This window comes from Brienomyrus brachyistius, chromosome 16 (genome assembly GCF_023856365.1).
Source record: "Brienomyrus brachyistius isolate T26 chromosome 16, BBRACH_0.4, whole genome shotgun sequence".
Taxonomy (NCBI): Eukaryota; Metazoa; Chordata; class Actinopteri; order Osteoglossiformes; family Mormyridae; genus Brienomyrus; species Brienomyrus brachyistius.
In genome coordinates, this window is record NC_064548.1 from 15,014,870 (window position 1) to 15,036,866 (window position 21,997).

The window sequence follows — 21,997 nt, forward strand, 5'->3', positions numbered from 1 at the left end:
TAGCACAGAAAAAGAGTTCCACCGGACTTTTATTATGAAGCAGTTCGATGCATGGTTCTGATGAAAGACGCTACTGTATGCTAGACTGCTACCTATTTTCAGCAGTATATACAAAATCAAGTTACTCCATAATCGTGATTCATTCATAATTCAAATATTTTATATAAAACCTGAAATACAAACGTAGTATTTCTAGAACTGACACAGGCCTATGATTCAATGCATGTTCAGATGGGTAACAAAGACCAAATGCAATTAAATGAATGTTATATATACCTGATAATGTATAACATGTAGCGTAGATATTGTTTGGTTATAGTCGTTTTTTTCCTCACATCGCACTGGAGCAGACGTACGCGCATGCCCATTCCCCAGCCTGATGGATCGGGGTCGCGCTCCGCTCCGGATTTTGCAGGCGGCCTGTCTGACTTTCGCTTTGAGAGAGCGGGGCTGCGCGCTTCGCTTCGGCTCATTGTGCGCTGCCGTTTTGTTTGTTGTCCGTGGGGCGTGCATCTCGGCCGGGGTATTGTTGTGCCTTCCAGAATAGGGGAAGAAATTGCATTTATTTTTCTTCCCCCCTCCCCGATATAACCGTTATTTCATTAGAAAAGGAGACATATTTGGGAAAGTGGTACAACAATGTCTATAAACGTGGAGTCTGGATTTTCCAGTGAGGAGGTGCTGAATGCCCACTTTCCTCTCCACCGGGCGTGCAGGGACGGAGATGTCGGCGCCCTGTGTTCGCTGCTTCAGTGCACCGCAAACCAGGCGGATCTCGTCGCGGAAGACTCTTTTTACGGCTGGACACCCATCCACTGGGCGGCTCATTTCGGAAAGGTATCCGGCGAACTAACAGCAGTGCTTCTCTGACGTCTTTTTGGATGTAACGATAGTAAGAAAATGTGATGCGATGAGTAAAATTGCACCCCGGCTAGCCGGCAGGACAAATATATCGAGATTCGTTTGTGCAAAAGTTCTTTTCTTGTATGTAATTGATTTGCTTAAACTTCATTAAAAGGGTTGAAAATGAATGCTATGCCGCTTGTTATGCTACAACTTTGTTGAAATAAAACGTGGCTCCCTCATCCGCAGCATAATCCGCTACTGTTTAGCAAGCCAGTTGCAACCTTTGGGTTTGTACTCAGCCCAAGTCTAATAATGAAATGTCTCGTAGTAACCAGTTAGCGGTAAATTAACGATATTAAGTCTGGGTATATAATAAAGGGAAAGCATTCGTAGCTTCTGGAACTGTACGATGAATACTTTTGTCCAGCTGCCCTAAAATGGCTCGCTGCCTGTCATTGTAGGTGGCTTTGCTTACGTCCTGAATTAACCTACGACAGCCTATCTTTTACATGTACGGTAACCGAGAATGGAGACTTGCTTCGTGGTACATGGGGTTGGATTGGCCGTCTAGAGAGGCGAGTATGACAACCGGGAACCATTTAGCCCCAGGAGGAAGGAGTCGCTGGCGAGATGGCAATTAAGCTAACGAGGTAGCCCGGCGTGGGTGGGGCTGTGCAGTGATTGGTCAAGCTCGGACCAATAGCGTGATACGCGCCAAAGCCGCGGTTTTGGGGTAGGAAAAAACAACGAAGCACTGCCGCTGTAACCAGGAAGGCGCTAATCTGCCCAGCGAAGAGTGTCGAGAAGGCATCACCTAAGCTTATTTCACTGCCCTGACGAACCTACAGGGGTGTAGTTTTAAAAGTTATTTGTATCCCCTTCGAAGACATTGCTACAATTGAGCAGAGTAAGGTTTATGCGACTCGTGCAAGGCTGTACAATTGCTTTACACGTCCCAGCTTTACCGAATTATCCGAATGATATATCCATTTTTTATAATCGATTTTTACCCAATCGATACTGTGTATAAGTGAACGTTGCTTAATCGATTTTCACAGACAGGCGTCACAAAACTCTGAACAATAAAATTAAATCAATATACCGTATTTTTTCGTATTCTGTATGTGCATAATGTTTCAGTCAGTGTAAAAGTATTATAAAATTGTTTAGCTTGAGGTGTTTTTTTAGAGTGAGAGAAAGGGGTACTTAAGTGCTTTATGAACTATGAGAAGGGAGGTTTTGGCATCTGTATTCAAGAAAATTTAGCTAATCAGAGGTCAACAAGGCAAAGAGTAGCAACATTTTATAACTGCCATATACATAATTATTATGTATTATTCTGTGAAATAAAACATCAGAAACTGAGAAGCAGCATATTACTTTGGATTTATTTATCCATGACCTTGATGATTTAATCTCATCCACCAGAAATGAAAAGACCTAATTCTGGTGCTTTCTCAATTTTTACAGAATTGTTGATGATGTTGGCTTATGTTCCTGTTAGAGGAAAATGTGTTTCTAAAAGCTTTGTGTGTGTAATTTTTCGTTGTTTGGGTCTTGTAAAGAAGGTCATCAAAATCTCAGATTTCTGAAATGGGTCGTGATGAACATGTTAGTTAATTGTTAGGCTAAACAACTAATAGTAATGGAGTAACAGTGAAATCATGTCTTGTTCCCATGACAGGTCACATATTCATATTATTGCAATGGCATGTTTTCAATGCACTGAAACAGTGGAATAGGCAGGACTAGTTAGCAAATATATTATTCTGAGGGCGTAGGTAGAACTTATAGCAAAGCATTATTTGTTAAACAACTTCCTTAGAACATATGTTGTATTTACTCCTAAGTACTGTCGTTTGCATATCTGACAGGAAGACTGAAGACTAAATAGCAATGCTGACTCGCTCCTGTGGTTTTTTTAGAGCCTGTTATGCCAGAGGACTCTGCAGTCTGACATAATTTACATGCAATGGGCCTGTTCCTGGAGGTGTTGGGTGATTTCTTTAGAAACTGTTTCTGCACTAAGAGGGTGTTTTTGTTACAGGGAGACCTAGAGGGAAGGTTTCAACGTTTGATATACTGTTTCATTGCGTTTTTTAAAAGCCCAACACATTTTTCTCTCTCCGTTCATTTATGTGACGTTACGGCCAGCGGCCTGTATCACAAAGTTGGCTTTCCCACTGAGCTGGAAAGCTTGTTGGATTTAAGATACCCCTGTTTAAATGCACTTTATCTTTGTTCACTTATGTTTAAGCCAGACTAAAGTCAAAATCTTAAAATCAAACAAATTATCCAGCTGAGCAAGAAATTCTGCTGTATGATACAGGCCCCAGAATAATTAGCCGGCGGAATTTGGGCCGTTTCTGCGATGCTACGGTCTTCCCTGGATGTGTGGCACTTGCTGAGATAAGTGATAACCTTGCCTTCTTTCTTATCCCTCACCTTTCAAAAGCTGGAGTGTGTGATGCGTCTGGTGCAAGTGGGCAGCGGTGTGAATGCGGTGACCACGAGGTTTGCCCAGACACCCACCCACATCGCCGCCTTCGGAGGTCATCCTGATTGTGTGCTGTGGTTGCTGCAAGCTGGAGCTGACATCAACAGACAGGTCGGCCCCCCCACAACTAAACCTCACGAGTGGATCATGTTCATACTGCACTTTTTGCTCCTTTTATACATCACTTTTGCTCATTGGCACCTTGACATTACGTTGTTCTATATACATAATTAAGCTTCTGTTCATCTGTATATTTATTTGCTATACAGACAAAAATTCACTAAATACATGTCTGTCTGTCCTTTTGTCTTCTCCTCCTGTACCAAGAAAAAGTCCTTGTGCCTGTTTATGCTTGGCGAATAAACCCTAATTCTGAAACGCTTAACCAGGCAGATTCATACCATGCTACTCCCAGAAACACCCCCCACAAATTTCTTAGGTTGTTCACTTAGACCCTTTTCGGCAGAACTTAAAATGTAAGGATTAAGGAACCGGATAATGACTGCAGCTCTGTTTCACTGATTTAATTTTCTCTAACAGCAATAATAGAAGCTCAGGTATGTGTAATGGATAATTATTGAAAATGTAACAGGTGTATCAGATTTTGAGAATGCCTTTCTGTTTACCTACAGTTACCTTCCATTGAACATGGGAGTATTACTGTCCGCTTGTTAAGTCATGATGTTTGAATACTTGACAGTACTGTTTCTAGGGCCAAGCCAAGTACAGGCCAACATGCCACAGTGTTTCAATTGATCTGAAACAAAAAATGAAGGGGAAGTGGCCGCGTAAGCTAAAGAGCCGTCCTCACAATCTTTTCATATTTAGTTTTGGGATGTAATAGTACACAAAATTCATGGTCCAGTACAAACCGTGGTTTGAGTTCATGGTTCGGTGCAATTTTAGAACAGCAGAGAAAATGGAATTTGTTTTGAGATTCTTTTTTTATTAAAACCGCAAACGCAATGCATCCATTAATGCATCGGAATAACAAGACGGGCTTGTTTGGACATTGTAAAAAATATATCGAATTTAAAGATCGAAAAAATCGTGATGAACCAATCTGCAGCTGAACTTGCTTAATTGCCAGAGAGAGACTAACTTGGAGGCCGTTTTTGCCTTGCTCCGGTCGCACACACTTGGATGATGGTGTCTCCAGTGTTTTCAGCAGCATATCCAAATTTAGTGTAACAGCTGGATAACTTTGTCTTTTTTTTATCAACTACTCTCTGTCCAGTGTTGGAGTAATTTACTAGCAAACCAAAATGTTATCAAACCGTTGATTTGTGACGGACTGCAACCAGAATTAGTTGTGACAAACCCACGGCCACAGTTAATTTAGGTACTGCCCCTGCCAAGAAATCTGTTTGTTCATTTTATTTTGTTTGCCGAACTGAAAACGAAATATTGTCCACGTATTTATGTACTGAAAATCCCTCCTGGCATCGTTAAAGGAGTCTCACCTGCTTTTTTTTCACCCCCTTCCCCCTTTTTTGTTAACTTGAATTCAAGGAAGTTAGCGCCTTTCTCACCCTCAACGATGCCTTGCTTAAGAAAGTAGTCATGGTGAATAATGTAACCAGAAACAGTTTTACGTCATGCTTTATGTCAGACTTAGCAAGTGGATTATTAGAAACGTCTGTTTTGGTAGGATTGTGGATGGTAACAGTGAAGGGAATGCGTTTAGGTTTAATATTTAGCCTTTAAAGGATGTCTGAAAAGCCTTACCTAAGCTGACAAATGTAATGGAGTAATACCCTTCTTACCCTCTGTCCTTACCCTCTGGGATGAACCAACCCTCCTCTCCACAGCAAGCTTGATGCAAATTCTCCACCTCTGTGGATCTCCCTGGTGAATAACTTGGCTCAGCCTAGACACTGGGTTCACGCATCCCAGCCTGTGCATTTCGAAATGGTTCTGGGGCCGGGTGCTGAGGGACAGTTCAGCTAGCAAGCAGTTTAGGTTTAGGTTGTGCAGTGAATGTCGTTCTCGCTCTGTGATCCCCTTCGAGGCTTATGGGTTCCTGTTCACAATGGACTGAGTGTACCTATTACGGATCCGTTGAATAACTTGTCTCCTTAACACTGTGCACCATTACTACGTTGCCTTTCGCGTTTCTACAGATTTTAAAGATTTTACATGGATTTTAAATCATAAGTCACAAGCAGCCATTTACAGTTGGCATGGTGCTCTGCAAACATCTTGGATTTGGCCGTTGTGCTCTTTGTTGCCTTCATGGTCCAGTCCTCTCTATTCCCCCCCCTTGCTGCAGGACTATGTGGGTGAGACCCCGATCCACAAGGCAGCCCGGGCTGGCAGCATGGAGTGCATAAAGACTCTTTTGATGCAAGGAGCCAGAGCCGAGTAAGTCTTGCGCCCCACCAAGCGTGCTCACGCTCCACTGTACTGTGCAGCACAAAGTAATGATTAAACAGGAAGTGACTTCATGGGGGAACGCCATCCAGTGCTCCAGATGTGGTTTCGTTTACCTGTGCATGTTCCAGTACCCTTGGTAACAATTCTCCAAACTAATTTAACTGAGCGAAGGTTGGGAAAAACATTTTGAATAGAAGACTCGTCCAAAAGGGCTCAGCCCCAAGTGTAAGATTTTAATCTTTTTTGGCAGTGCTAACTCCTTAACTGACCAGACAGGCTATAAAGCAGTTGTTTTATGTGTTTGATGGATTTAATATAAACAAAAAAAAACACAGGGGTTAGAACAAGAGATGTGCAGCAGGCGTTTAATGCACTTTATATGGTCTTAAAGGTATAATATATTGTTTTTGAATGCAAGTATTGCCTGCAGGTTAATGTAAGAAGTAAATCTGTTGCGGGAAAATCCAGTGAATTCTGATGGGATTTCTTCTCTCTCTTTCCCATTCGACTGTTCCTGTCTGGTCACTCCATGCCTTTACTGCCATGCCTCAGATTTGAGGTCATTAAACAGCTTGAGATTTATTTTATACACGAAACCACATCATATGGTAGCATTTGGTGGAGTTCCTTTTTGATCCTATGATCTTACAGTCAAAATAACGCTGCCTTACAGAATTACACTTTTGATTGTATGTATTATGTTTTGCTAATGTAATTGCGGAGTATTTTAGTGAATGCATCTTGCATTAACCAGTAAAGTTTAAGTGTTTTCATTTTAGCCTCAGTATACCTTGATAGCTGCTTTGAAGGCAAATGCACATTTCTTCATTGTTTGAAAGATCTTAGGCTTTTTCGGCGCATTTTCTGAGAGCGTGTTCCAAAATGCCCATTGGAAAATTTTGATTGGAAAGCCTAAATCCTGTTTACTGACTTGAGGCTGTGGTGTCTGCTGATGGCCTTTCCCCCAGTGCTTTGCTCAGAACAATAGCACACTGCTCACACTTCTGATTTTCACTCGGTGTAGTGCATCCTCCAGAAGAAGGGTTACTCGTTCTGTGGGCGCTGTACCTTTAATTACTGTCCATTTGCAGACCTCTTCTTGCCCTTTGAGTGCAGGGAGGAGCAGTTCAGTAACTGCAGCAGTTCAGGAACTGACAGATTAATGGGTTGAAGGTCCTTCTCTCCCAGATCTGCAACACTAGCTCCAGTACCGCAGGGGGACACGAGGGAAAGGAACAATCTCCAATGTATTTTCTGCTGTAGTATTTTTTTTTCTTTTTATGTGAAAAAAATTCTCACAAGGCAGAATAGAAACAACGTCCTTGTTTTTCCCCCCCCTCACCTCTCATGCTAAAGGAAGCAGGTGGGGTGGTTTTGTTTGAGTGGCGAAAGCCGTGTCATTCTGAAGATGACTTATAAGGCCTTGCGGTCACTTCTGAGCACAGAACTGAGAGCGAGTTGTGCATTTATTTTTATGCCAACATTGCAGCTTTTGGTAACATGGAGTGCTGAAAGAGCCTTTCTAAAATTTACGCCTGTGGAGCTCCATGTTCCATGGCAAAGTGCTTTCCCTGTACAGTAAGATTTAATGGAGGCAAAGCATTTTGCCACGCACTCCACGTAAAGCATGCATTTAAAAAAAGTGAACTTCATGCTACCCAGTTACCACTGCTGTATTTGTATAGCTTTTCCTCACGCCCTTGTCAGTAAATGGGTTTTCCTATATTGTTCACAGTATTACCAGTTTCTGGTTATAACAACCATTTGAGTGGGTATCTTCATCCTGTTCCACAGATTCTCCTGGTTCTGCATGATCTCAGATGAGCTGTTCTGGGTGTAGATGCTAGCAGCTAAGCTCTATACACAACAAGTAACAGTTTTTAGTTTACTTATCAAAGAACTGACAACTCGCACTAATAAACAGTTTATTAGAAGCATACATTTAAGCTACACTTATGAACATTTACATTTCGGAAAGATTAATCTATAGTAAACTACACCTGAAACCTAAATAAACTACATATGGGAATAGTATAGTTACAGCAATGATACATCAAACCCACTCAGTCCATTATCATCTGACAACATTTCTAAAGGATTTAAGAAGATATGATATTGTTACTTAGTTATCTTACCTTTAATTATTGAGGAATAAAATTTGTCCTTAAAAAGGCAGCTATTGACAGTCAGTTGGGCTCTGCTTCCCTGCTGTGCTGGTTTCTATTGGACACCAAAGTGTCATGAATTGTGCGCCATTGCTTTGGGAAGGCAGTGACGTACGCACTCTGGGTCGCGGATGCTTTGCCTGCCTCGCTACCCATCAAGGGACACTCTTCTCTGCATTATCGATCTGTGGCAGGGCAAAGTAAACAGAGCCTGCTCTTAAAGATTCATCGTCAGTGCCAGTGATCACACAAACACAAAGGAAAAGACGCACATTAGTTGCCGCTCATGTAAACCTAATGAATCTTGTCATGAAAAATAATCGCTGGACTGAATCTACATATCAGCATAGATGGAATAATACTAGATTAAGCAGATAACATCATAAAACCAATGGAACGTTTATGGCTTGCTTTTAGGACTCGTGAAATTAATTTGGACACTGTCTGATTAGAGCCTGGATATACAATCCATGATTCATGCTATCTGTGGAACAGTAGGAATATATCCACTTTGTCACGCTTAAGAAAAATTTGAAAACATCCATATGAGACTGAAGCCTTTACCTACATATCAGTAGTAGGTTTACATGCCATGCTTGTTCCTTCAGCATTTGTCACTGCTCACAGTAACTTTGTGGTCATTAAGGGTCCCAGAGGGACACGCATTTTGCCCGACACAAAATCCAAGGGGAGTCGATAATGGAACCAATATTATCGCATATTCCATTGGGTCTGCAGTCTTAATTTCCCATTGTTAGTTTAGCAGTAAGCAAAGCACATCTTGCTAAGTGGAAGTTGATGTTTGTACTGTGGCAGTCTCCATAGGCCATAAAGTGTAGAAGCGGTTGAATCATTCTGTGTGAAAACTATGGTTATACCAGAGTACTGGTTCAAGCCAATGGTTTAAAGCTATGTATGTATTGCTGACTTAGTCTTACATTTAAAATCACTAAAGGAGCATTCTGTTATGCAGTGTTGTCTTTTATCAGCTATGAATACAATGTGCTGTAGCTAATTTTAAAAGCTACCTTAATTTGACTTTAGGCTATATGAATCCACAGTTAATAGTTGTATTTTGGCATTTTTGTTAGTTGCTTGGCTACTGCAGGGTTAAACTAGGTTTTTGTATACTAGAATCATTTTGTTACATACACCTGATTAGATAATACCTTTTCAAACATTCTGAACAGGACATGGCATGTGAACTTACTACACGTATATGGATTTTAGTGCCAGAATTGAAACCTGATATCCCGGAACACTTTTTGAAATGATGAAATGTGCATGGATTTATTGGTTATGACTATACCTGAGAGTGACTGTAAAGTGTTTGTTATTAATACTGCAAGGTTAATTTTCAAAGCATGTTGAAAGTATCTTGTTACCTGTTGTTGTTTCCTTTGACAGCTGTAGTTCATTTTTACGTTTTGGAAGCCAGTAAACTCCTAGTTTCAGGCTGGGAAAAGGTAAAAACACAGACGTAGAGAGCAGTTAGTTATGAAAATGCTCATGATTGTGTTTTCATCTCCAGCTGTAATTTAAACCTCATGATAAAAATAAATTGTTAAATGTTTTAAAATCACAAATAACGATGGATTAATGTTTTCCATCTAAATAGGCATTCACTGCGTTGCTATTGCTATCTTATGGAAAACTTATTCTATTCCAATCACTCTATAAACAATAAACTTCAAAATTTACTGTTACAGTTTTCACTTACTTTTAATAACAGTTATTAGTCCCTATATTTATAAGTAAGTATGACTATTCAGTACAAGCTGTTTGCATCTGGTACTTCCTGGGCCCGAGTGACCAAGCAGATATTTCCAAAGATGGAATAACCAAGTGTAGCCCGTTCTGGGAAACATGCCACTGCCATCGCAGCCGTCAGCCTCCTGGGAGGGAAGATTCTTTCCTCTTTGAAGTGGGTGGAACTTCTGCTTATGAAGTTTGCCTGGTGTCTCTCCAGCTTTTTTTTTGCCTATATTTATTATCGTTTTTGTTGTTGTTGTTAATTACTGGGAGTATGCTTTGTATACGGACAAGTGAAACCAGTTTTTCAGCCTCACGTGAACCGCCAGGCATTCTTAATGCTGCCCTAAGTCTGGTCACTCTGTTTTGGAGATGTAACAGTTAAAAATCAGGATAAGTTTTATCTGAGTAGTTTTTTTCTGTTTTTCCTTCTGTGTTTTTGCGAATACTGTAATATCAGTGAGCCTGGTACAGAAATAATATTTTGATACCATAATTACAGAGCAGCTACTGTTCTCGATGATGTAATCATCCTGACTTTGGGGATTGCTGATCTCAGCGCTTCATTAGTTACATGAAAGACGGATGCACAGATTAATGAGCTTGCTGCATGCTATTCCTGTACCCTCAGTGCAACAGCATGGTTTCAGCCATCAGTGCTCCCTTCCTATTCTTCATTCAAGGAGGCTGTTTGGTTTGTGTGTTTGGGCTCGGAACATCTCTCTATTTCAGTTGAAATGCAAGTTACTCCAGGACTTGGTGAAGTACCAGACAGCTGATACTGTGGTTTGTTTTAAATGCTATTTATCATAAATTGCCATAAATCTGCCATTTATCCTAGTGCTCTCAAACTTTAGGAAATTCAGAAATATATAATTTGAAAATAACTCGTGTAGTAGTAAAAAAAAAAACAAAACGTTTTTTTAAAGATGCAAATCTTAGCTTTTAATATGATTTTATCTGTTTAGCAATGCTCCATGTGTTGCCAAAATACAAATTTTAATACTAGTTTTAATATAAAATAGCGTTTATTGTTTACTTCTCTGTTTAATTGGTATTTAAATCATTCCCATCATAATTTTCATACTTTTACAGCCAACAAAGTACCCAGTGTTACATTTGATTCTAGAACCAGTTTGCAAACTATCATTAATACTAATGTGAACCTACCTCATAATGTATAATTAGCACAACCATCTACAACATCTACTTTCCACACACTTTCTGCAGAAACTCAATTGAAAATTTTCAACTGTTTTGGCTGTTTCCCAAAGCTTATTTTTTTATATAAATACATTAGAATGTTGTCCGCTTTAACTCTTTCTATCCTGTTAAATAATTAGTGCCATACCCATCACAGAAAGAACTGGAACATGACGGACTGCAAAATTCAACCAGCGTCCGACTGGTAAAGTTGTGTTAACCTTCCTTGTAATGGCTTGGGGTTAGGTACTGCCAGTTGGGTGTATGACACGCAAAATCTCCACTAGCTAGGAAACATTTGGAAGACTGCTGTAAAAGGATGACTGGCATCATACCAGGATCCAGCAGCCCTTTCTGATTTGGCTAATGCAAACCCTCTGTCATCAAGAGAATCCCATTCTTGGAACTGCGCTCAAAAAGTACATCTGTTTAGATGACTCTCGCCTGTCCTTTACACGACCAGTGCTTTTAATATTGAAGCTCTCAGAAAGTGTGTGAGTAGAAAAAAAGCATAATCATTTTACTGAAAATTATTGCTTGGTGGATATCTCACCTCAATTTTCATATCTCAAAATAGTGCAAAAATAGCTGAAAAAATAGCTAAAATATAGATTAATGCACAGCACCCAATTTGTAGACACTCTAAAATTTTGCTTAAATTTAATTTTCCAGAAGTCTAAACATTCGATCTGAAATTTCTGTGTAAACACATACTGCATTTAAATGAAACACGTCTACCATGCCAGACAGGATGCTACCTTGCAGTCACATCTGGCAGCTTCCCCCATTGTGTGATCTTCTGCTTTGGAACCATGCGTAGCCTTTTCTCAGCGTTATCAGAACCTGAAGATGAGTCCTCCTCCATCTATGGATGGGCCTTTCTCGGGAGCTCCAAGATGGCGGTGACGATCTTAGCTGGTAAATCTTCTTTTCCCGATCACTTGCGATTCTGACCCACATGCATGAAAAAAGAAGAGCCACTCATCCAGCTCTCCAGAATGCAATATATTGGTCCTGAGAAAGGGAATTTCAAAAAAGGAAGACTGATTTTTCTTCTGGCTATCAGAAGTCAGAACCTGCGTGCTCTTTTTTGTGGGTATACATGGCTTGCACAGATGCCTGAGGTTGCCCATCCCTGTCGTGGATGTTTGTAATTTGCTTGGGTTGTGTGCAGTCTGCATTCTTATTTCATGTGACCTGACCTGTGGACTTCTTTTTACCTTGAACGTAATTAATTTCTTTCCAGTTACTTTCACCTGAGACCTTCTGGACCTCAGTCCCGATTAAGCTTGTTCCAGCTTGTTCGGGGATTTTGGAGATAACTTGTTCTTCTGTCAAAGAGAGTATCATTCCCCACCAGCATTTTTTTTCATCCTGGTCTTGTTTTTATCGTCTCCTTTTGTTCCCATCTTGTTTTTCTCCCAGGCTTGTATATGCATTTCCTACAAGTCTTCCATCTATTTCGGCATCATTGGTGATAAAGTCCTTTAAGCAGATATCCAAGAAGGAGCAGAACACGTTTCAGGTCCCTCCTTTCAGAGTAGCAGTCTCATCAGACCTCATTTCTAAGGCTGGTCTTGAACCTCTCTTCTATCGATCTTCCATAAAGACTCTGTTACAGTGACTTTGTCGTCTTGCTTTCTTTCGGCATGTCAGCTGTGTTTCATTATGCGTATGGGTTTACATTAACATACTTTGTGATTTTACCTAAAGAAATATTAATAAATAAAATGCAAATGCAAAATTCGTATACAACAAACCCATGGCCCCATTTAAACATTCATGTTAAAAAAAAAAAAAAAAAATCCTGAAAAATCCATTGAATTCGCTTAGTTAATTTAACCTTTGCATGACATAAAGTCCAAGACAGATTGCTGTTATTTTTGGTTACTTTTCTTCTTCATGAGTTTTCAGCCTATTGTCTATATTGGAATTCTGTTAAGTATTACAAGGCAGAAGCTAGGTTCAGATTAGTCAGCAGGTACCCAGTGAGATTGTAGCTATATTTAGGATTAACTGTGGACCTGAATTGTCTACATAAGATTGCTGCATACAGAACTGTTGTTTTTTGAATGTTACTTGCCGTATTAACCCTTCTTGCTAAGATGTTTTTTTAATCACCTGTCACCCTTTCCCTCATGAAAGTGAGATTATTATAAACTGCTGCAGATAAACTATTAAAGATGTTACAAAAAAACGAAAAGAAACGTACACATCTTAATGTTTTGCAGCTATTGAATTGGAAATGACTTGATTTTTTCAAGTAATCCTAGAAAGGGGGAGCATTCCAAATAGACACTGCTGAGTCTGCCACAAGTGCTTCTGCGAAAACCTTACAGTTGTGGCATTGAGTGTTCTCAGTATCGCTTCGTATCTACACACTGGCAAACCGTTGAGGTATTTCTTGCGGTGATTGGTTTTAATGCTAGGAATACAGTTAAGATAGTCTTGTTTAGACCTGCATGCTTTGCTTATATTCTAATTGTTAAAAACTTTTTATTTTGCTTTACTTTATTTGTAATCTAACAGTAGGAATACATTAGCTCAGGTCTAATCAGATATGTTTGTCACTTTTCAGATGTAAGCATGGTTGTTTTTTGTTTCTGAAGGTGATATGTTAGTGAGAAACAGCTATGGCAGAAGTTCTATGTGTATGCAGATCTGAAAAGCAAAGCATTTCAGGAACAAAAAATTAAATGCTTCCTTTTTCTTCTCCAGGACAAGTGATGATGGATTGTCCATGATTCGTGATTGTAATGTGCTGGGCGTTTTGTACCTTGCTTCTGCATGTAGAATTTTTATTATTATAATTTTTTTTTTTTTTTTTTTTTTAAGAACAGCGGGTCTCAATCTCATTGCTCTAGCTTCTGAATTGTTTTGTGCATGGATGTTCTCTGCGCTGGTTCAGCTCAGATTTTTTCCTTCTCTGCATTTATGCCAGCAAAAAAAGGGTCTGCATTGGGATTAAGCCAGACACTTCCAGAAAACAAATTGATTCGACTGGGTCTCAGTGCTGTATCAATGTGTGCTGGACAATTTCATGACCAGCATTCATTGGGTTTTTGGGAGGGAATAAACCAGATCTGCTCTGTTGCCTTCTGCCTCTTTCAGGATTCTGTCTCTGCCGCTTGATGAAGCGTCATTCCATTCTAACGATGTGTTGGCTTAAATAGTGCTCTCAACAATTAGCCTGCATCCCTCAGACACCTGGACTCGTTTCACCAACCCTTGGCTATAAACCATGGACCCTGCAAAAGATAAGTTGCACTCAGTTAAATGCAGTGCCACTGTATTGCGCCAGGTCAGTCTAGTTCTCACTGCATGGGGGGCACTGGTCCTCCACATGGGTTGGTTTTATTTCTGTAGTCTCTTTGCATGGTGTTATGGTGATCAGCCACATTAAAATGTGTTCTTTAAATCTTGCAGGACCTGGGATGGCCATTCCTACTTTCTCACAAGTGGGATTGTTTACCAGTGAGTGCCTGTAATTTACACGCGGCAATTATTTCAGCATATTAGTACATTTGGTGCAGCTGAAAGGCCATGCTGGGGGACTTAAGAATGGTCACATTGTTTCATTTCCTTATTTGGGAGTCCCTTCTCTGTCACTCTAACATTGTCAGCTCCACATTCTAGCTGGTGCTCTGCTGAATCCTTGCTGTATTCCCCAAAGTCTGCGCAGTGCTGTCGCTGACACCAGTGCTATTCTTGCCCCTGTTGGTATTTCTGGAAATGCTGTGGAAGCTTTTAAAATGATGTAATCCTGGCTGTTTGTATGAGCCTGATGAATTGCTATCTAAACTTGAGCACTAGTTTATGGTATTGAGAGGTTTGAATGCGCTGAATTGTGATGGACCTTTGGCGCACACAATTATTTCTAAGACAAAACTCTTGTATTACGCTGCCATTTTTTTGCAGCAATACTGCCCCCTTCCTGTCATCCTTGGCTCAAATGGACAACGGATTGTGTTATTGCTGTTAAATGTTATACTGTAAAGTGCATTTGCCAAGGATATAGTTATTTAATTCCATACCTGATTAAATGAATTGAGTGGGCAAAACACTGAAAAAATAGATTAAGGTAATTTGGTACTTTTGTATGTAGTTTTGATGGTAAGGTGTGAAACTATTCTACTTTGGATTATTGATGTAGGTCCATGCAAAATTTAGTTACATGATCTTTATTGGTCAATTTATGTTGGTAATCTGAAATACTTTCATTCATGTTGTGAATTTTTTAGCAAGAAAATTAGATTTTTCCTGTTTTTGTAATATATTAATAAACATATGAATACAGTCTATATGGCCTACTGGGTGACCTAAAACGTTCCTTTTTTTCTCGATCCTGTTAATTTGTCTGTAAGCATATATGTAGGTACATACAGCATTGCATATTTGCTCAGTAAGGCTTGAAATTGTCCAGTTCATACTAGTTTTGACATGTGCTTAATGGTATTTGCTGCGAGTCAAAAACACCTTATTTAGAGAATGACGCACTGGTGCTGATCTGCAGTGGAGCATGGCCTGGTTTGGAGTGGAGGTCTTGATGCAAAATGAAATTGTCTGCTTGTTTTGTTGCAGTGTTTGTTACCTGAAAAAAAGTTTTAAAAAACACTACATACATCATTAGTACTTGTTGGTTTTTGAAAAATACATTTTCTTTCTTTGCAGCCTGTGCATAGCCACTTAACGGTAAATTTGTAAAACTGTTATGGAATGTTGGAGAACACAGAGGAATCTGCAGTATTGTGCAATAGTCTGAGACCATCTGTTTAGCTGGAATGTAAGTGTGTATTTTCTGAGGAAAAATTATTCAATATTAGAATACATAGAAATAAAAAGCTACAGTATTTTCGCCTTAATCTCCAAAGGGCTAGTGATACCTTATTCAATATTTAGAAGAACACAGCTTTGGTTTCCAGTCCTCTTCTCAGGTCCAACCTAGCCGTTCCATGTGTTTGCTAAATTTCCCCATCAGCTCACTTGATTAGCTTAATAACTTATAAGGTATGGTTAGTCCATTTATGTCAAAATCTATCCATTGATTCATGCTGTGCATTAATTTTCCATGCCCTTTTATTTGTGCCAGTGCTGTTCCGAGTCACACTTTCAAATAATTTTTATTCCACGTCATACAGAATGTGAAGGTCTGTAAGTGCTCTGATTGCCTGCCTTAATTGTTTTTTAAAACTGCAGAATAATGTGTCGGCTGAATCCATAGTCACTTTTTTGAAGGCCAGGATTCCTTGAATTCAGCCTTTACACCATTAGACATACTTTTTCTGTGCTTGTGTGTCTGCTTCGCAAAACCTTCCTCGTGTGATTTGTCTTTAGAGAATAGCAATATTAACCATTTATAATGCACTGGACACATACACTTTATATACACACAGGTTCTCCTGGCCAATCCTCCATCAAGAGTGAAGATCTTCTTTCTTTCTGTGTGCTGCATCTCACTTCATTAAATGCAAAATAAACGGCTCCAGTGAGGAAACCTGGGATGACCAAGATGTAGCACCGGAGTTCTGCTATAGAGGCGCTTCCAGAGATATTTGTCGAATCCTGGCTCCCTGTGCCGTTCATCTGGTTGGCACCAGCAGTGCTGCCTGCTGATACATGACTCACTGGGTGACACAGTCGCAGGCTAGACGGCATCATCTGAAGGGCATTTACTGCATCTAAATGAAAAATGCCATCACTGAGGAACCAGCACATTTACTTATTTACAGTGCTGCTACGTCTGCTAAGCAGTAAAACCCCTCTCCTCTTTAGGGTCACTGCTGTCATACCTTTATTATTTTCTTTACATCCTGTCTGTAAGGAAAAAGGATATGGGGCCCGGTTAAACAGAAGCTTTTGTTTAACTTTGCAGGTGAGGGAGGATTGTGTGAGAGGTATATTTTTATTTCTGTGGGCAAAAAGAATGGAAACAACAATATACAGGAACTATATACCTTGAATGGATGATTACATTAATGAAGTTTAATGGAAAGTTGAAAACAACAGAAATGACATTTCAAAGCAGGATCTGGTATGTTTTCATGGGCAGCAGCATTTTTAGACCTTTTAAATGAGAAGCCACCTCTATTGTCAAATCGGTGTGTTTTCGAAGAATTTCATATAGGTAAGTTAAGAGGATTCTCCTTATATTTTGCCAGTTGGCACCTACACTGTGCCGCCAAGGTAGTATAAGTGCTTCTCCTCCAGCTATTTCTTCATTGGTTTGGCATCCATAATTCACTTTATTGGCCAAGTACTCTAGCATGTACCTGTTATTTAATTTCTTGGTGCTGCGTACCTAGTAATAGTGCATGAACAGAAAAACGACAGGTACACAATGGGGATGAGTCAGGCACAAGAAGAGTGAGTAGATGCACGAGACAATGACAAATGGACTTGTTGCAGTAAATGGCGAGATTAGTGCAAATTTATAATGCAGTTCAGGTTTTATGTCGCCTGTCACAGTGTGATAGTGGCTGTAACGTGGTAGACAGTGTGGTGATTGAGGTCAGGTTCAGAAGTCAGACGGCCCTGAGGAAGAAGCTCTTCAGATGCTGGGATTTTCTGGTTCTTTGTGACCAAATGTGTATCTCAGAAGTTAGTTTGCAGAACACATTGTGACCTGGATGGGAAGAATCGCTGATGATGCTTAATGCTCATCTCCCTGTTTTACAGTTGAGGGAATTTTGTTGCCATGAACCTCCTCGGCGGAATGAGTGATGTGCTGTAGTTGGCACGTGCAGTGTGGCCGATGGATGGCTTATGTCAGGGTTTCTCAAGCCAGTCCAAGGGGACCCCCAGACAGTCCACATTTTAGCTCTGCTAGGAGCTGGGAAGGAGGAAAAATATGGACCACGGAGGGGTCCCCGAGGAGCGGGTTGAGAAACACCAGTATTGGTAGATATTGAATTTCCTTCTGTGCCTCCAGAAGTAACATCCGTTGCTATGTGCCATTTAAAATGGGAGCTACAACTGAAGGGTCTTCTGCAAACCAGTGCAGTTTTGTGGCTAGAGCAGTGGAGGTGCAGTGATTTGCATGCAAGTCGAAGAAATGAGAGGAACATACAGTCCTATAGCACACTGGTGGTAATGGTGGGACTGTCTGGCAAGTAGTGTTGCAGCCCCACACACTGGTTTATATTTGTCAGGAAGTTGGTAGGGTGATGCTTAGCTGTCACAGTTCACATGAGATTTGGTCTGAATCTGTTAAAGTCAAGCTGAAATTATCGTACTGGATCCTCACACGTGTGCTTCAGCTGTCAGGATGTTCTAGTACATAGTGAGGCCCCATGTTTACAGAATAGCCCACTTACCTCTTGGTGAGAGAGGCAAACTGCAGGATGAACACAAAAGTCCATGAGAGCTTTGAGATGGAATAGAATGCTTTTCGAGACAACAGATGTCAAGTGATGCATCTCTGGTAACATGCATGATATTTTGGCAGAATTGTTTAATCAAGCATTCTTACTCTGGGTAGATCATCATTTAAACAAGTTGGTCACTGCAGGTGCTAATTGGTATGCACAGACCTTCACTGTGGCAGGTGAGATCCAGTCTGGGCCAGCTGCCGTCCTGTACTTCTTGTTATGGTTCTGCACCTCTTGCAGATTTCCTGCTCAGTGATAAGGAGTAGGCTGTTAGAGGGCATGGGATAGAGCAGAGTTGTAGGAGTGGCTGGCAGGTAGTGTGAGCTATAGTCTTTCAGACCGCTTGGTTTTTTAAATCTTTCAACTGAAAATGATTAAGCAAGACTGTGGCAAAGTACTGCTGGTACAGAAAAGCTCTGGCACTATAACAGTCATCTTTAGTCCAGTATGGGCTGCATAGCTGAACCACACAATGCTGCATTATTTTGTTTTTTTTTTCCAGGACAGTGGAGAACAAAGATTTTTAAGTGTTGCTTGCCAGCTGAGAAAATCCACCCAGATTGATTATCGAAAGCTGAAAAAATGCAATGAAGCTTTACAATCCTATTTCTGCCTTCATGTTTATATAAATGTGTATTTTTCGGTGCTGTAAACTTCACTTGCTTTGTCCTAATTCATTTCCTGTTTTTTGTGTGAAATTTGTGCCAAATCAAAACAGAAAACTTGTATATTGATGCCTAACTTGTCTGCTGTTTTCCTTGTTGGATTACAAACAGAAACACTATAGAATTTCAGTTGTTTATGCTAATTTAGAGAAATGGAGGGAAACACCTAGCATGCTGATGGAGTTGGAGTATCTCAAAAGTTAATATTCACAAATTAATGTCTTTATGTGTTAAAAGTAAAATTTGCAAACGATGCTAGTCTTTTTGGTGCAATTTATATTTGTGAAATAATTTTTCACTATATCAATTAACGTAATACATGTGGGTTTTTGCAAAGTACATGGAGCATCACACTGCTTTACGTAAATGTAAACAATTTTATGTAAAAAAGACAGTTATTGTTTGTGGCATATTTGAATAACATTGCATCTTGCACATACATTTATAAGTCACAGATCATTACTAACCCAACAGTTTATCAATTCATTTTTCAGGGCTGCGTACTCTTTAAATTATACCTGAAAGGTACTAATCATATTCCATTTGTGCTCAAAGTTCGGTAGAACAATAAGTTGCAATATAAAATGCGTAAAACTGGATTTTGTAATTTTGAATACTACAAAAATTCTCAGTTAATTTTTTGAGCATCATTTTTTAAAGTATTTCCTTTCCAATTTAACAGGTTGGGCTTTTGAAGAAAATTCTGTTCTGTTTGTTTGCGATGCAAGGAAAACTACTGCACTTAAGTTTGGCACAGGTTTGCACGCACAAATCAGGCTTGTAAACTTGAACTTTGACACTGCAATACATTTTCCTGCTTTTATCAAAGTCTGCATTAATAAATTGCAAAAAATGCATTTCTTTTAATTAAAGCTGGAATTACCCATGTCTGTTGGCATCTTATCGTGGAATAAAATGATGCTAGTAAGTTGATTTTGAATTTGAATGTTTCTTTGTTTTGCCTGGTTGTGAGGAGCTGTTGGGTTGTGTTATCAAGGCTTTGCTTCTAGTGTGATTTTCTTATAGGATGCAGTGAAATTTACAATTTTCATATGATATGAGAAGTTGATGATATTCTTCTAAACCTGGCTGTCAGGCATAGGGAGTTATTGAGACCCGCTGGTCGTCTTATATTGGGGGAAAATGGAAGCAAAACTTCTGTTGAAGTTAAACATGTTGGAAGCATTTAATTTTTTTCTAAGCTGATGGTCTATGCAGGTCAGACAGATTGTATTTTTAGCACTTTAAATATTTTTGTTTTTCTCTAATGCATTTTGTTTCCTTGATTTTTCTGTGTGACACTGTTATGGAAGTGATGAGGAACTTTAAGTTCTGCATAAATGTGTATCATAGTGCAGTGAATTTGTGAATGAACAAACTGCCTCTAAATGTTCATGGGTGATCTGTTAATCAATGTCACATGCTGCTTGAGTTGCTGCACCCGAGTGCCTGATAGAATCTTATTTATTCAATTGAAAAAGCTTTTGTTTGAAATTTAGTAAACGTATAGTTCATTGGAAAGTGTGAATGTACTGTTATCTTATTGAAGGGCAAGTACAAAGAGACTGTTGTTCCTGGTGAGATTTTGGCGTGTAATTTTTAGCTTTACTGTTAATATTGAGGGTCAGACTCCTGGCTGCTAATGGAAATGTTTTGGCAGTCGGCGCCCATGACATCGCATGGTTGAGCTGAGTGCTGCGCTTGAAAAATGTCAATTGTCATCCTGGCCTTTCCTGCCGAGTCAAATGGCTAGTTATTGAAATAATTCCCAGTCACATTATACGGTGAGAGCTCATGAAAGGTTGTTTTATGCAGGATGTTTTTAACGTTTTTTTTTTCCCCCAGTTATTTGTTTATAATATATTTTTATTTATTTAGTTGAAATCTTTTTTCCCTTCTTCCCTGACAAACATCAGGTCATTATGTCCAAATTTGGATATAAATAATAAAAAAAAATGTATGACTGTGATTGTATTTAACATTATTCAGGCTTGAGAAAGTTTAGTTATTTCTGAATTTAGATTGACCGTAGAGCCTTAAGTACGGATGATTTCACTGAGAAAGCTACTTTTGGCCACTTTTCTAAAAATGTTTGTTTCTGAACAGATCCTGCAGGTCAGGAATATATAGCAGAAAAATATCTTGCCCTCAAATTATGTCATTGATCTAAAGACATAGGTTAAAAAACAATTCAGTCTGATAAGTGGTAATGAATTGCTATTGTGGTATTGCAGACTTAGCCCCTAACACACACAAAACATTCAGAATGAGCTCAGTGCTATTTAACCAAGCTGTGAGTATTGGCCCAGGTTGATAAAAATTGGGCTTGATTGGTCTCCTGGTTTTTCACACTGTTACCTGTTGATATAATCGGTTATCAAATGGTTTGTATATAGTGTAGAAAATTATGATGTCACTGAAGTTGCAACGTTAGATAATATAGCCGTGAACACGTAGTGGTTATGTTTATCATAATTGTATGTCACAAGGCCATTTTCTGTGCTGTGGTATGTGCTCAAAGGTATCCTGCTTGTTAATTGAAGCTGTTGTTGAGTCAGTTGGGAATCTCAGGGTCGCTGTTGTGCAGACACTCTGGTGAGCAACCCCAAGTGACATTTTCACATCTGTTTCATTGCCTAAACACTGGGCAGGGAAGTGCAACAGTATGCCGGTAAGTGGAGCAGTTAAAGCCATGCATTGGGGCAGTTTGTTTGTTTATAAATTCTTAGAAACATTTAGCTTCACACTGCAATAGGAGATGAGTGGAAGTGCCTGTAAAGATCTGCCTGAATCACTGATGGGAGGTTTTAATAACATGGAGCTTCGCTTTTACGTAAACAAGCACAGGGAGTTGTTTTCGGCCATTCTTTGGAATTCGTTCTCATCTTCTCTCTCATGGACAGCACCTTTATCCAGAGCCCGCTTCTCCACTTGGCAGCATTCCAGTGTTCCGGTTCCATGTGCCCCGTGTTCCTTCACTTGCTGTTCATCACAGCTTCTCTTTGGATTACCTTTAAACTCATGAAGACATATAGTCCAGCTTTATAATGTCTGTCAATTAAAATATGCCCATTCCTGCTTTCTTACCTTTTTTTAAAATTTTTGTTTAGCTGTTTACAGCTGATC

The 21,997-nt window shown here is 39.7% G+C and overlaps 1 protein-coding gene across 3 annotated transcripts in view; it reads left to right on the top strand.

Annotated features, from left to right (window-relative positions):
* Window positions 1–432: 432 nt before the first annotated feature.
* The window catches only part of ankrd10a (ankyrin repeat domain 10a), a 28,292-nt gene continuing 6,727 nt past the window's right edge, over window positions 433–21,997 (top strand). Inside the window, exons 1-4 of one of the 3 annotated variants that reach the window (XM_048978475.1) lie at window positions 433–837; window positions 3,302–3,454; window positions 5,616–5,707; window positions 10,997–11,044. In XM_048978475.1, coding sequence (XP_048834432.1) covers window positions 640–837; window positions 3,302–3,454; window positions 5,616–5,707; window positions 10,997–11,044 — 491 coding nt within the window. In that variant the 5' untranslated portion in view covers window positions 433–639. Of the gene's footprint in view, window positions 838–3,301; window positions 3,455–5,615; window positions 5,708–10,996; window positions 11,045–14,265; window positions 14,314–21,997 lie in introns of all 3 variants that reach the window. The other 2 variants (XM_048978476.1, XM_048978477.1) reach the window with 2 other exon arrangements.